This window comes from Pseudorasbora parva, chromosome 6 (genome assembly GCF_024679245.1).
Source record: "Pseudorasbora parva isolate DD20220531a chromosome 6, ASM2467924v1, whole genome shotgun sequence".
Classification (NCBI taxonomy): domain Eukaryota; kingdom Metazoa; phylum Chordata; class Actinopteri; order Cypriniformes; family Gobionidae; genus Pseudorasbora; species Pseudorasbora parva.
This window is the reverse complement of record NC_090177.1, coordinates 30,848,779-30,862,287: the sequence shown is the minus strand read 5'-3', so window position 1 is coordinate 30,862,287 and position 13,509 is coordinate 30,848,779. Positions and strand designations below refer to the sequence as shown.

At 37.6% G+C, this 13,509-nt stretch overlaps 1 protein-coding gene across 2 annotated transcripts in view; it reads right to left on the bottom strand.

The window, feature by feature from the left end:
* cntn3a.1 (contactin 3a, tandem duplicate 1) overlaps nt 1–13,509 on the bottom strand; it is a 119,205-nt gene that overhangs the window by 50,752 nt on the left and 54,944 nt on the right. For both annotated transcript variants that reach the window (XM_067446672.1, XM_067446671.1), the window contains exons 5-7: nt 5,240–5,335; nt 2,230–2,433; nt 2,037–2,139 (exon numbers count right to left, since the gene is read on the bottom strand). In XM_067446672.1, coding sequence (XP_067302773.1) covers nt 2,037–2,139; nt 2,230–2,433; nt 5,240–5,335 — 403 coding nt within the window. The remainder of the gene's footprint in view (nt 1–2,036; nt 2,140–2,229; nt 2,434–5,239; nt 5,336–13,509) is intronic.

The window sequence follows — 13,509 nt, the reverse complement described above, 5'->3', positions numbered from 1 at the left end:
AGAAAAATGACTTTAAAGATTTTTTGTTGTCCAGCCAAATTAGTTATAGGTAGGACACTGGAAATCTGGCATTTAGATGTTTTAGTAATGACAATTATCTACATACACTTTTTTTTTACTCAAACTTGACTTTTGACCCCTATTTTGAAGTTACGGCACTCTGCCTTTGTATTGTCTGCAAAAAATGTGGAGTCATGCCAAGGCAAAAGGCAGTAACTTCCATATTATCAATATTTGGTTGCTGATCACCATTTGCAAAATCAATATAGTAACACCTTTATAAAATCTAATGATCATGGCATTTATTTTGGATGATTTACAATTAATTATAGCCATCTTATTATTATTAAGGACACAATACCTCTAGTAAAGAGAATCTTCATTGGTGTGCAGCAAAACTTACAGGTTGATAGGTGACACTGAATTATATGAACAAGATAAGATTATTTCTAATGAGTAAACATTTGCATATATAATGCAAAGATATAAAAAAATAGAACAAATAAAAAATCTTGTAAAAATGCATGTGATAAATAAGACAAACAGCAAACAGTGCCGCTGGTTAATCAAGGGTTAAGTTTGGCTATCACGCTATTATATTTTGGCTAACAGCGCTGACTGGATCGGATTGCCCATTCATAGGCTAAACAGAGTAATTATTTATTGCAATATGTTTTTAATGTTTTTATCTAGTAAAAAAGATACTATAGGCTACATAGCTTATACTTTTACATCTTTGAATGAAAATCGCCAAGCCTAAAAGGACAACTTTTTGATTGATGTGACAGGAATAATTCTCAGAATGCTTGTGGATTAAACATCTCCGATGACGTTCATTGGCATGGATTTTATCGGGTTTACAAGAAAAGGTAGGATATATGGATATAATTGCGAACTGTTACTAGCCTACTGATTGTATGCGTGGTCGCACGCTGTCACTGCATTCGAGTAGCCTACACACACTCGTGCAGTGGGCAGCCCCAGACTGCCTGACAGCGCGCTGAGAGAATATTCTGCATTATGAAAACATGTATGACAGTACACAGGCTACACCGTAACTCAAACGCGGCAAACTTTAATAGACATTAATACAAAGGCGGGACACCATAACTGCATGTCGGTACCGTAACTTAATTTAGACGCATGGCTAAACAAAGGCAGAGTACCGTAACTCAGTTTGAGTGTTCTAAAACCAAGGCAAAGAGCGGTAACTGCTGTTACGGTGTTCTGCCTTGGTTTCTCCTGGGCTTTTGGAAGTTACTGTTCAGACAATCCATAATTTTCTCGAAAAAACAACATAATTGACTAACGATATTTATCCACATGATAAAGGAGGTCTTGAAAGTCCCAAAAATGTCAATAACTCATTTTCGACCAAAAACGAAGTTACGGCCTTTTGCCTTTGCACGGCAGTGTTGTAGCCCATCCGCCTCAAGGTTGTGCGTGTTGTGGCTTCACAAATGCTTTGTTGCTTACCTCGGTTGTAACGAGTGGTTATTTCAGTCAAAGTTGCTCTTCTATCAGCTTGAATTAGTCTGCCCATTTTCCTCTGACCACTAGCATCAACAAGGCATTTTCGCCCACAAGACTGACGCGTACTGGATGTTTTTCCCTTTTCACACCATTCTTTGTAAACCCTAGAAATGGTTGTGCGTGAAAATCCCAGTAACTGAGCAAATCGTGAAATACTCAGACCGGCCCATCTGGTACCAACAACCATGCCACGCTCAAAATTGCTTAAATCACCTTTCTTTCCCATTCTGACATTCAGTTTGGAGTTCAGGAGATTGTCTTGAGCAGGACCACACCCCTAAATGCATTGAAACAACTGCCAAATGATTGGTTGATTAGATAATTGCATTAATGAGATATTGAACAGGTATAATCCTTTAGGTGAGTGTACACCACAATAGGGAAGAAAATATCACATTTTTACTTTTTTATATAAACAATATTTAAAAGGTAAACTGGGGAAACCGCCATTGCTCTTTGCATGTGATATTATGTAAGTATAGAGTATCAACTGTAATATTTACTTTCCCAAGGCGAAGCACTCCAATTTGACCGTCAACCCCTTGGCAGCTGCCAAGACTTCAGGAAATTGGACCTCAATTTTTGGCTCATATTCTCCCATAATGCCTGAAACATAGAAAAGGAGTGATCATATTGGTTTAAAATCACAAACCAAGTCATTTTATATAACCTGAATACATATGGTAAGACCATCACCGTCGCTGCGGAGTATAAGTGGCGTGGGAGGTCCCTGCACTCTGCTTTGGGTCACAGTGTTAGTCACGACACAAGTGTAGTTTCCCACGTCTGACGGCTCCACTTTAGCAATGTACAGGTTGCCTGTTTTCTGTGACACAAAGCGCCGCGTGTCTTGCTTCACAAATGAGGGATATTCATTGAAGATCCAAGAAAAGGTCAAATCTGTAGGAAAGACAAGAGGTTAAACTAGCAGCAGGCTACTGCACCACATTGCTTGGTTTTAAAAATGTTTATTGAATTGAATATGAATCCATTTCAGAAACCCAGTGGTGTGAGTAGACTCACACATTCCTGATCTTGCTGATAACACTATGTAAAATGCAGTGCTTGGTCGTTTGGCAACACTATTGAGCGATAACTGGAATCAAAATAAAGTCATTGAAATGAACCATCCATACAAACCGATTTACTAAAATAAATCAGACTCAGACGCAATGCTACTTAAGAGAGAGAGAGATGAAAATCTTGAAGAGCATATTTGATCATTGCCTCCATCCATGCCTCCATTATTCCATCCATCCATCCATCCATCCATCCATCCATCCATCCATCCATCCATCCATCCATCCATCCATCCATCCATCCATCCATCCATCCATCCATCCATCCATCCATCCATCCATCCATCCATCCATCCATCCATCCAGAAACAATAAACACGTATTAAAAAAAAATTAAAAACCTATTTACATTACAATTTACAGTATGAAGACTCAAGCATCTTTCCTTTTATCAATCTTTTAAAATAAAAAAATAAAATGAGAAAGATTAAAATAAAAAAAGTATATCAGTACAAGTTCCAGAGCTTTGTCAAAAAGAACTTGGGTAATATGCTGTTTCCCCCCCTTACGGATCCACATAAAAAGAAGTGATGTCAGCCTTTAAGTTCTAAAAGGTCTGTCTCCATTAAAGCAATAAGGTCTGAAGTGTTCAGCCCAACACTAAACATAGCAATCAAGACAGCAGGGGACAGACGAATGCAGCACAGCTGTGCTAACTGCTTTTCATCTCAGGCAAAGCTTTTTGTTGAGAAGTGAGTAGCTGCAGATAGACCACTTAAAAATCCAAAACATGTCGGTTTTTATTATGTTGGAAATATTACCTTACATTTGACAGCTTAAAGGCATTTTACTTATAGGCCTGCTAATAATCTGTCTCAATTTTCAGCAAATAAACATTATTGACCTCATTTTACATACCAGTCATTGCTGTTGGTCATGCGAGGTTCAACATGCTTAAAGGGATAGTACACCCAAAAATTAAAATTTGATGTCTGAAATCTGCTTACCCCCAGTGCATCCAACATGTAGGTATGTTTGTTTCTCCAGTAAAACACTTTTTTTTTTTTACTTCAACCATTGCAATCTGCCAGTCATAATGCATGCGAATGGGTAACAATTCTATGAATTGTCTATGTATTTTTGTTATTTTTTTAAAACCTCATATCCAGACGAATCTCATCTAGTGTTCCCTTCTGCTGTTACTTCTGACTGTTAAGATCAAACTGGCGTGATCACAGAATATATACATATAGATCCTCATTTGTGCCTGTGTGGATTGGCCGAATGAAGAATCTACATTATATATATATATATATATATATATTATCTATGATCCCGCCAATTTGACCTTACCAGACGGAAGTAATAGCAAATGAGAACACCAGATGAGATTCGTCTGGATATGAGGTAAAAAAAAACGGTTCGTGTCTTAAGACATCAATGTGTCGTCATGAGCAGCATGGTTTTTTTGCATGTTGTTTAAGCATGTTTTTTTTGTTTACTCTCATAGAGTTGTTACCCATTCACATGCATTATGACAGGCAGACTGCAACGGTTAGAATTAAAAAAAAATCTCAATTTGTGTTCTACTGAAGAAACAAACACACCTACATTTTGGATACACTGGTGGTAAGCAGATAAACATCACATTTTCATTTTTGAGTGAACTATCCCTTTAAAAATGTCAACAACCTGAATGATGACGGAATAAGAAAAGGTTGAGTAATCAGTCTATTTTGATGTTTTGTTCTATTTTGGTTTTGTAAGTGTGGCCGCTCACTGAGTTAATGGCAAAGAGCAAAAAGTTTGCCTTGTGTAACATTTAACTTGTGCTCTGTAGTGTGCCACTTAAGAGCACTAAATCAAGTGCAGAAAAAAGGAGGTAATATGTGTTTACGCTTTTTTATATGCCCTCTATATAGGGCAGTGGGGGCTAAAAAGCCTTTGCTGTGAGATAATTACAATGGACTCTAATTGCTAGTTGGGGTGGGGGATGGGTGCAGTTAATAGGGACAAACAGTAGAAACTGCATAGTGCAAAGTCCCTCTGATCACACTTTGCTAACTGGTAACTCTGCACATAGGATATATCTGAATGTATGAGAACATTATTAAACATACAATCTGCATTCATCTGTTTTTCTTTATTTTTCATTCTATATTGGCAGGCATTTAGTATTACTGGCATAAGTCAAAGTTTGTCTCATTTTCTATCTTCAACCCGAATTATATAATGCATGTACAATCAGTCAGTGATTGTCACAAAATAAACACAGGCCTCGTGAAACAATGAAAGGTTTTATTTAGCAATAATGACTGGCTGGACGTTCACAATCCAGCTATTGCACTGCTTTTTAGAAAATCAAAAAAATAAATAGACTTGAAATATTAATGTGTGTGGAAATGATTTTTTTTATATGAGAAGGAAAAGACCACAGATTGATTCATGGGACATGCAAATTGTATAACAGTATCACACCTATGTAGAAAATTGGTTGCCAGTTTATTGGTCATTCATGGAAAATATTAGGCTTAAGAATCCTGCAACTCACTGATCAGAATCCCGTATTCCAGAGAGGCATGTAATACATTTTGTCATTACATTGACCATGTCTATCCTGTTTTCTCAATATCCACTGATAAAACTCAAATCCGTCAGCCAATAATAGACAATAAAACACATCTCACCTCCCATATGTGCTGGCGGCCCACAGAGAAGAACCACACCTTGCCCCTCTCTGACACTCACTGGACTTCTCCTCTGGGTTTTAAACTCATCCAGATCTATTAGACAAACAAAGGTCAGACAGACTAGATAAGCAACAATGGTAATATATATTGAATAGTCACAATTTAAACTCCATAAAACAATGGCTTGTTTGATAGCCTGAGTAGTCTTTATATCCTTTATAATAATTATATTGACTGTTGGCTCTACGTCATATTCTCGCGCATACGTTGTGGTGCTTCACGTTGTGGAGTTCACGTCAGAGGCAAAGTATAGACAAGAATAAAGTTGAATTAAGTCACCACCCCATTACCACTTACGGGTGTTGGGGTGGTAATGACAGAATTTTAATTTTTTGGTGAACTAACCCTTTAAAGGGGTCGTTGATTATGATTTCACTTTTTTAACTTTAGTTAGTGTGTAATGTTGCTGTTGAGCATAAACAACATCTACAAAGTTATGATGCTCATAGTTCAAAGCAAAGGAAGCTATTTTATTTTACAGAAATAATGAAAGGACTACAACAAACGGCTGGGAGGGACTACAACGAGCTTCTTCACAGGTTAGTGACAACATTAACCCTAAATGTTACATCCACCCTCTTCCTAAATGGGGGCTGGGAGCAGCAGCTCATTTGCATTTAAAGGAATACACACATAAACGGCCTGTTTTTGCTCACCCTCAAAAAGAGACACTTTTAACACGATATGAAAAATGATCTGTGGGATATTTTGAGCTAAAACCTCACATACAAACTGGAGACAACAGAGACTTATTTTACATCTTGTGAAAATGGGCATTTAGCACCCCTTTAAAATAAAGTGTTACTTTCTATGGACCATTGAGTCCATGGTCACATTATTCAATTTCACTGTTTGACAAAGAGCAGCAAGAACATTGTGCCTAAATGATCCGTTTGTGTTTAACAGAATAAAGAGCATCGTATAGGCTTAGAATGAGTGCGAATGATCAGAGAATTTTTCATTTTTGTGTAAATTATTCAATTGAGACAACGCTTTTTTCCTTGATTGCTTTTAAAACTCACGAGGATATAAAAAATAATGACAAAAAACCCCAACAAATAAAATAATAGACTACACACCTTCATTTGTGACTATTACGATTTTTACTGTGAAGGGAACAAACAGAATTCATCCAGAACTTGATGGAGGTTGCGTGTGCCTCACCTGCACTGAATTCAGTGAGGGGGTTGTGTCTAGAGAATGGCAAATTCAAAGGGAATATGCATGAACAACACATCCACTCAAAACACAACATTCCCCACACGCCTCCGTGACACCAACTATTTCGACACCATCTGCAAAAGTAGGGTTTGATCAGGCCTTAAAGCACATCTCTGGTAAGAGAGGGTACTTTTTGTGCTTCGCACTCAAGTTCCACTGAACTACTCACATCGAGAAAACTTTTCTTCCAGACCGTGCAGTCGACAAATTTTTCAGTTCACATAATATCTCATTACAGAGTCCTTACAAGACATTTCTATGAGGCCAAAATAAATAAACCGACAGCTCTCTGCTATACATACGCAATAAAATCATCTGCTCTTTCAGATACTGTACATATAAAGCATTCATCAAGAGAAAGACACACTCCACTGCCTCTAATTGGCTTCTCGGTTATCAACTATATGTTGTGTTCTATTCATTGCTTTCAGCAAAGTAAACACCGTAAGCCCTTGTGAAGCTGCAGAGATTGAAAACAGTATTGTATTGAAAGTAATGGATTTGTGACCTGTGCAAGACAGGGTGAAGGAAAGTGCTTTTTCAAGCATCTGCATAATAATACGGCAATGGATTTGCAAAAACCAAGAAGTTAAATGTATCATAATATTTCTTCAACACTTTAATTATTCTAAATGTACAACAAATTAGCACTAATTAAAAACAAAAACAAAAAAAACATTTAGTGCAAAATTATGTAATTAAATCTAAACAATACTTTGCATACAGGCCAATGCTGCTGATGGGATATTTCTGTTGCAGTTATGTGTATAGGAAAGTGATTTTTGGAAATTATCTAATAAATGTGTATGTGATATGAGTAAGCTTTTTTAATTAGGATAGTATCTGAAGTTTGAACTGCAAAGAAAAAAAAATCTACTTATACTGCAATAAAATAAGTACATTTGGTAACAGATTTTCGTCCACTGGAGGACATTTTTTGGTTTTTACATTCATTGTAATTTATAAGAGCCATAATCTGCAGAAGCACTGCCTTAGGCAGACTGAATGTACAGCAGTAAAAGTATTTCTTTTTTTGATTATTATTCAGGCACCCTGCACTATTGTTTAAAAAAAGCCTAATCTTTACTGTAAACAGACTATGACTAAATCAGTTTCAAAGTAGAGGATAAGATTTAACATGAACTCAAAACACATTCAACTGCAATGTCTCATCGGTGAAACATTGAACTGAACTGAAAGGTGATGTACTTTCAACATGACTGAGATGTAATATGAGATGAAATATATACTAGCAATTTCTGAGTGAAAAAGTAAATCATACAGCATTTTTTTTTAAAGTGTTTCTTGTCAAAATTTCACTCAAATTGACACAATTTCCGAATTAAATGTAGCTTTGTTTTTGGAGCCATTCTGAAGGATAGGCTTGGAAACAATATTTAAAAGATCCAGAATTTCTATCTGTACTCACAATAAGCTTTAGTCCTTCATATTGTCCTCGCTATGTCTCTAGACATCAAACATATATAGGGCTGATAACATGAGTGGATCACACAGGAGATTCTTTATATAAATCTGTAAATACAAAAAATCTGTAAAATACAGGTTTGTGTACATTTATTTTATCTATAAATTATTGTTTAATTTGATGCAAAATACAGTGGCGCAACACGATTCACCTTAATGAGTGTCACGTCAGTCTTTTCTGATGGAAACGCCTAATGCTTTGCGACTGCTGGTCGATTACATTCAAATTACTTCTAAATGTCTCATTTTTAGTTCTAACGTTTGTTAAACTATTTCAAACGTATTAAAAACGATATAAAATACACTGTAAAAAAATAATGTCTCCAATTGAACATTTTCTAGTGACTGATCACATCAATTTTTCAGTTGGCCGAATAGAAATTCTATGAATTGATACATTTTTTAGTTGGCCGAATTGAAATTCGATGAATTGATGCAATTTAATTCACAGAAATTAAATTCAGCCAGCAGGAAAAATGTAGATGTGATCAGTCACTACAAATTTTTTACAGTGTATGCAATGCTGTAAAATATCATGCAAACAGTGGTTGTGGTGAGTATTTTAAAAAGGTTTTGATTTAAGTTAATCAGTAGACTTTAATTTACGTATGAAGTAAAAAAAAAATAAAATAAAAATAAAAAAAGCTTGTATCATAGTAAAAATGTATCAAACCATAATGCTGGGTTAAATCAACCCAATATGTGTTCTGTCCTATATTTGCCCAGTCCAGTGTTATTTTTTAGTGTAGGATAGCTGTGGAAATAATGTGCAGCTTTATTATTTAGCATATTTAACATTTTAATGCTTTAAATTCATCTGTCCAAAATGTTCTATTCTTCATGTAAACATCTACCTTTAACATTCAGAGCAGTTATCGGCTAATGTAGAAAGAATGAGCAATTCTGGCTTAACCGCAGTAGCCTTGCCTTTCCACCATAAACTCAAAATGATTTAAAAAAGGGATCTACCATACGATAAAATCTTCCTCTTTTGCCTTGAGTTTTTTTTACAAGCCATTCTCAGGTTGTAAGCAAATCATCATGACAGAATGTATTATTAAAACAGTATACCGTAATAAAATATGCAGATACACACATGCATGTCTCATATTATTGAGCACATTCACCAGGGAATCACTGGCTTGTGAACAATTTTACCTACTGCAGATTGCTATCAACCATAGATACAGATTAGATACAGATGTCAAACCAAATGAAGCAGAAAAGCACAAAGGATCACCACGATTAAGCAAAAGAAGAATAAATGGCTACGATGCACCAATTGACTGAGAGTGCTAAAATAACTAATCAAGCTAGCATTAATGGCTAGTAGAACATACTGGGCTAGCATGGATTTTTGTAGCATAGGCAAAGTAATCCTGCAAAAAGAGACCAAAAATGTACCTCGCAATTTTACACATATTTGAAATTTGTGTATATACTATATAGTGTGATTTAGCTAACTTTAAATGCAACCATGCAACATCTATCTGGTATTTTATTGTTCTAATCTAGCCTGACAAGCCCGACCCACATCAAGATGTTTGGTCTGGAAACTCACCATTGACAGGGCTCAATCCGAGGGTACTGAGGGGATCTGCACGCAATTGGATAGCGCAACAACCAGCCAGAGCAACGTGAAGCGGAGCTAGTTGATAGATAACAATGACTTCAGTGCCGTTCTTTATTCTTTTCTCAGAAAAAAGCTTAACTCCAATTCTTCCAGAGTCGCAGTCAAAGCTGATTTGAAAGACCGCCGTTCTCCAGTTTCTGTGTTTACTAGAAGCACGCAAACGCAACTCGGCCGTCATTATGTTAAGCCCCGCCCACTGACTCTCTAAACAATGTGATTGGCCCGACCAGAGTTTGGTTTTTACAGCTCAGATGTGTATTGAGAGTTGCTAGACTATACTCGCGGCAGATTAGATTTGCTGCCACTAGGGTGCATCTAGATTTCTAGGCTATAGTTCAAATCACTTTCATGGGCCAATGTGTATAAAATCAAGCACTAGGCATGCAAACACTTCTACAAACATTTGTAAAAGAATGGGTCGCTTTCAGGAGCTCTGTGAATTAAAGTGTGGTACCGTGATAGGTTGCCACCTGTGCAATAAATCCATTTGGGAAATTTCCTCACTACTAAATATTCCACAGTCAACTGATAGTGTATTATAACAAAGTGGATGCAATTGGGAACAACAGCAACTTGCTGGGGTGCATAGTGTGCAGAAGTTGCCAACTTTCTGTAGAGTCAATAGCTACAGACCTCCAGACTTCATGTGGCCTTCAGATTAGCTCAAGAACAGTGTGCAGAGAGCTTCATGGAATGGGGGTTTCCATGGCAGAGCAACTGCATCTAAACCATACATCACTAAGAGCAATGCAAAGTGTGGGATGCAGTGGTGTAAAGCACGCCGCCACTGGACTCTAGAGCAGTGGAGACATGTTCTCTGGAGTGACAAATCACGCTTCTCTGTCTGGCAATCCGATGTACAAGTCTGGGTTTGGCGGTTGCCAGAAGAACGTGCCTTACTGCATTGTGCAAGTGTAAGGGGTGATTATGGTGTGGGGTTGTTTTTCAGGGGTTGGTCTTGGCCCCTTATTTCCAAAGAAATTAACTCTTAATGCTTCAGCATACAAAGACATTTTGGACAATTCCATGCTACCAAATTTGTGGGAAGAGTTTAGGGATGGCCCCTTTCTGTCCCAACATGACTGTGCACCAGTTCCCAAAGCAATAAATACATGGGTGAGAGAGTTTGGTGTGGAGGAACTTGACTAGCCCACACAGAGTCCTGACTTCAAACCGATAGAACACCTTTGGGATGAATTATAGCTGAGGCTGTGAGCCAGTGCTTCTAGACTAAGATGGCATTCTACTTTTGGCAATATAGTGAGTATATACACACACGCACGCACGCACGTGTGTGTGCGCGTGTGTATATATACTCACTATATTGCCAAAAGTAGGCATGCACACACACACACACACACACACACACAAACTATGCATGTTGCAGACATGGTTCTACATAATATATATCTCAAATTATATTATATCTGATTACCTGTATTTTTATTTTTTTATTTTTTAGAGATGGCACAATGCCGTTCTGGCCCAATTTAACCCTTGGCAACAGCCATGCTATAAAGTCACTCTTTGGCAAAGTATCTACTAGCCTACTACTACTGTTAGCCTACCAATTTTGAGGACTGATAGAATATTAAAGGATTAGTTCACCAAAAAATGAAAATTCTGTCATTAATTACTTACCCTAATGTCGTTCGACACCCGTAAGACCTCCGTTCATCTTCGGAACACAAATGAAGATATTTTTGTTGAAATCCGATGGCTCAGAAAGGCCTTCATTGACACCAATGTCATTTCCTCTCTCAAGACCCATAAAAGGCACTAAAGACTTCGTTACAAAGTCCATCTCACTACAGCGGCTCTACAATAATTTTATGAAGCGACGAGAATAGTTTTTGTGTACAAAAAAACCCTAAATCACGACTTATATAGTGATGGGCCGATTTCAAAACAAAGTTTTAAATGTTATGAAACAGTTTATCGATTCAGGATGGAGATCTCCAATGTCACGTGATTTCAGCAGTTTGACATGTGATCCGAATCATGAATCAATACGCTGATTTATAACCATTCTAAACTTTGTTTTCAAATCTGCCCATCACTATATAAGTCGTTATTTAGTTTTTTTGTGCCCAAAAACTTTTCATAAAATTATTGTAAACCCAAACGTCTTTGTGCCTTTTATGGGTCTTGAGAGAGGAAATGACATTGGTGTCAATGAAGGCCTTTCTGAGCCAACGGGAAATATCTTCATTTGCGTATCGAAGATGAACGGCCTTACAGGTGTCAAACGACATTAGGGTAAGTAATTAATGACAGAATTACAATTTTTGGATAAACTAACCCTTTAAACAGAATGTGTATTTTGTGTGTTCTTTTTTGAACACAATACATATCATATCTCATTTTGTCATGGACAAAATCCTTTTGTGACAAGCTGGGTTCAGGAAAGGTGTTTTCTTTTGTACACAAAATTACATTCCCTAACGTGCATGAAATTGAAGTAACTTGCCAGTTTTTTTTTTGTTTTGTTTTTTGGTACAATTCTGGCAACCACACATGCAGATTATTATTATTATTTTTCATAAATTTATCAGGATATTTTTTATAGTTTTCATATTTGGTTAACTATTTTTGTATTCAATATAAATAATAATATAATACAATGTAACTAATTCTTATAAACTAACTAATAAATTCAATCTCTCAAACGTACACCATTGGTTATTTTATACTAAGAGACACAGAAGAAGGTCTCAGATCAACCTCCCCTGCTGCTTTACAGGCCCTGGACAATAAGAGAGCGATCAGTTTGGAAGTCACAGGAGGTTAGGTCCAGACAATTGAGAGAAAACATTGATGACACATAAAGCTTGAGCTCCTGCATGCATTTCACCTTCACTCCACATATAATATCACAGAAGCCAGAGATGTTTTAAAGATCACACTGGGTTTGACAGCAGGAAACTGTTCCTAAGTTCAGTCTCACATTCATCACGGGGCATCATTGCTACAGATGAGCCAGCTGTAGATATGAAAAAGAGAAGCACCAAGTTCACCTTGCCATCAAAGATCTAGCAGACATCACAAAGAGAAAACAGGTAAACAAGGACAATGAAACACACACACACACACACACACACACACACACACACACACACACACACACACACACACACACACACACACACACACACACACACACACACACACACACACACACACACACACACACACGTGTGTTGGCCAATTTGATAGGATAGCGTCTTGCAGTTGATGGAGATTTGTGGGATGCACATCCAGGGCACGAAGCTCCCGTTCCACCACATCCCAAAGATGCTCTATTGGGTTGACTATGGGGGCCATTTTAGTGCAGTGAACTCCTTGTCATGTTCAAGAAACCAATTTGAAATGATTAGAGCTTTGTGACATGGTGCATTATCCTGCTGGAAGTAGCCATCGGAGGATGGGTACATGGTGGTCATAAAGGGATGGACATGGTCAGAAACAATGCTCAGGTAGGCCGTGGCAATTGGCACTAAGGGGCCTAAAGTGTGCCAAGAAAAAATCCCCCACACCATTACACCACCACCACCAGCCTGCACAGTGGTAACAAGGCATGATGGATCCATGTTCTCATTCTGTTTACGCCAAATTCTGACTCTACCATTTGAACGTCTCAACAGGAATCGAGACTCATCAGACCAGGCAACATTTTTCCAGTCTTAAACTGTCCAATGTTGGTGAGCTTGTGCAAATTGTAGCCTCTTTTTCCTATTTGTAGTGGAGATGAGTGGTACCCGGTGGGGTCTTCTGCTGTTGTAGCCCATCCGCCTCAAGGGTGTGCGTGTTGTGGCTTCACAAATGCTTTGCTGCATACCTCGGTTGTACCGAGTGGTTATTTCAGTCA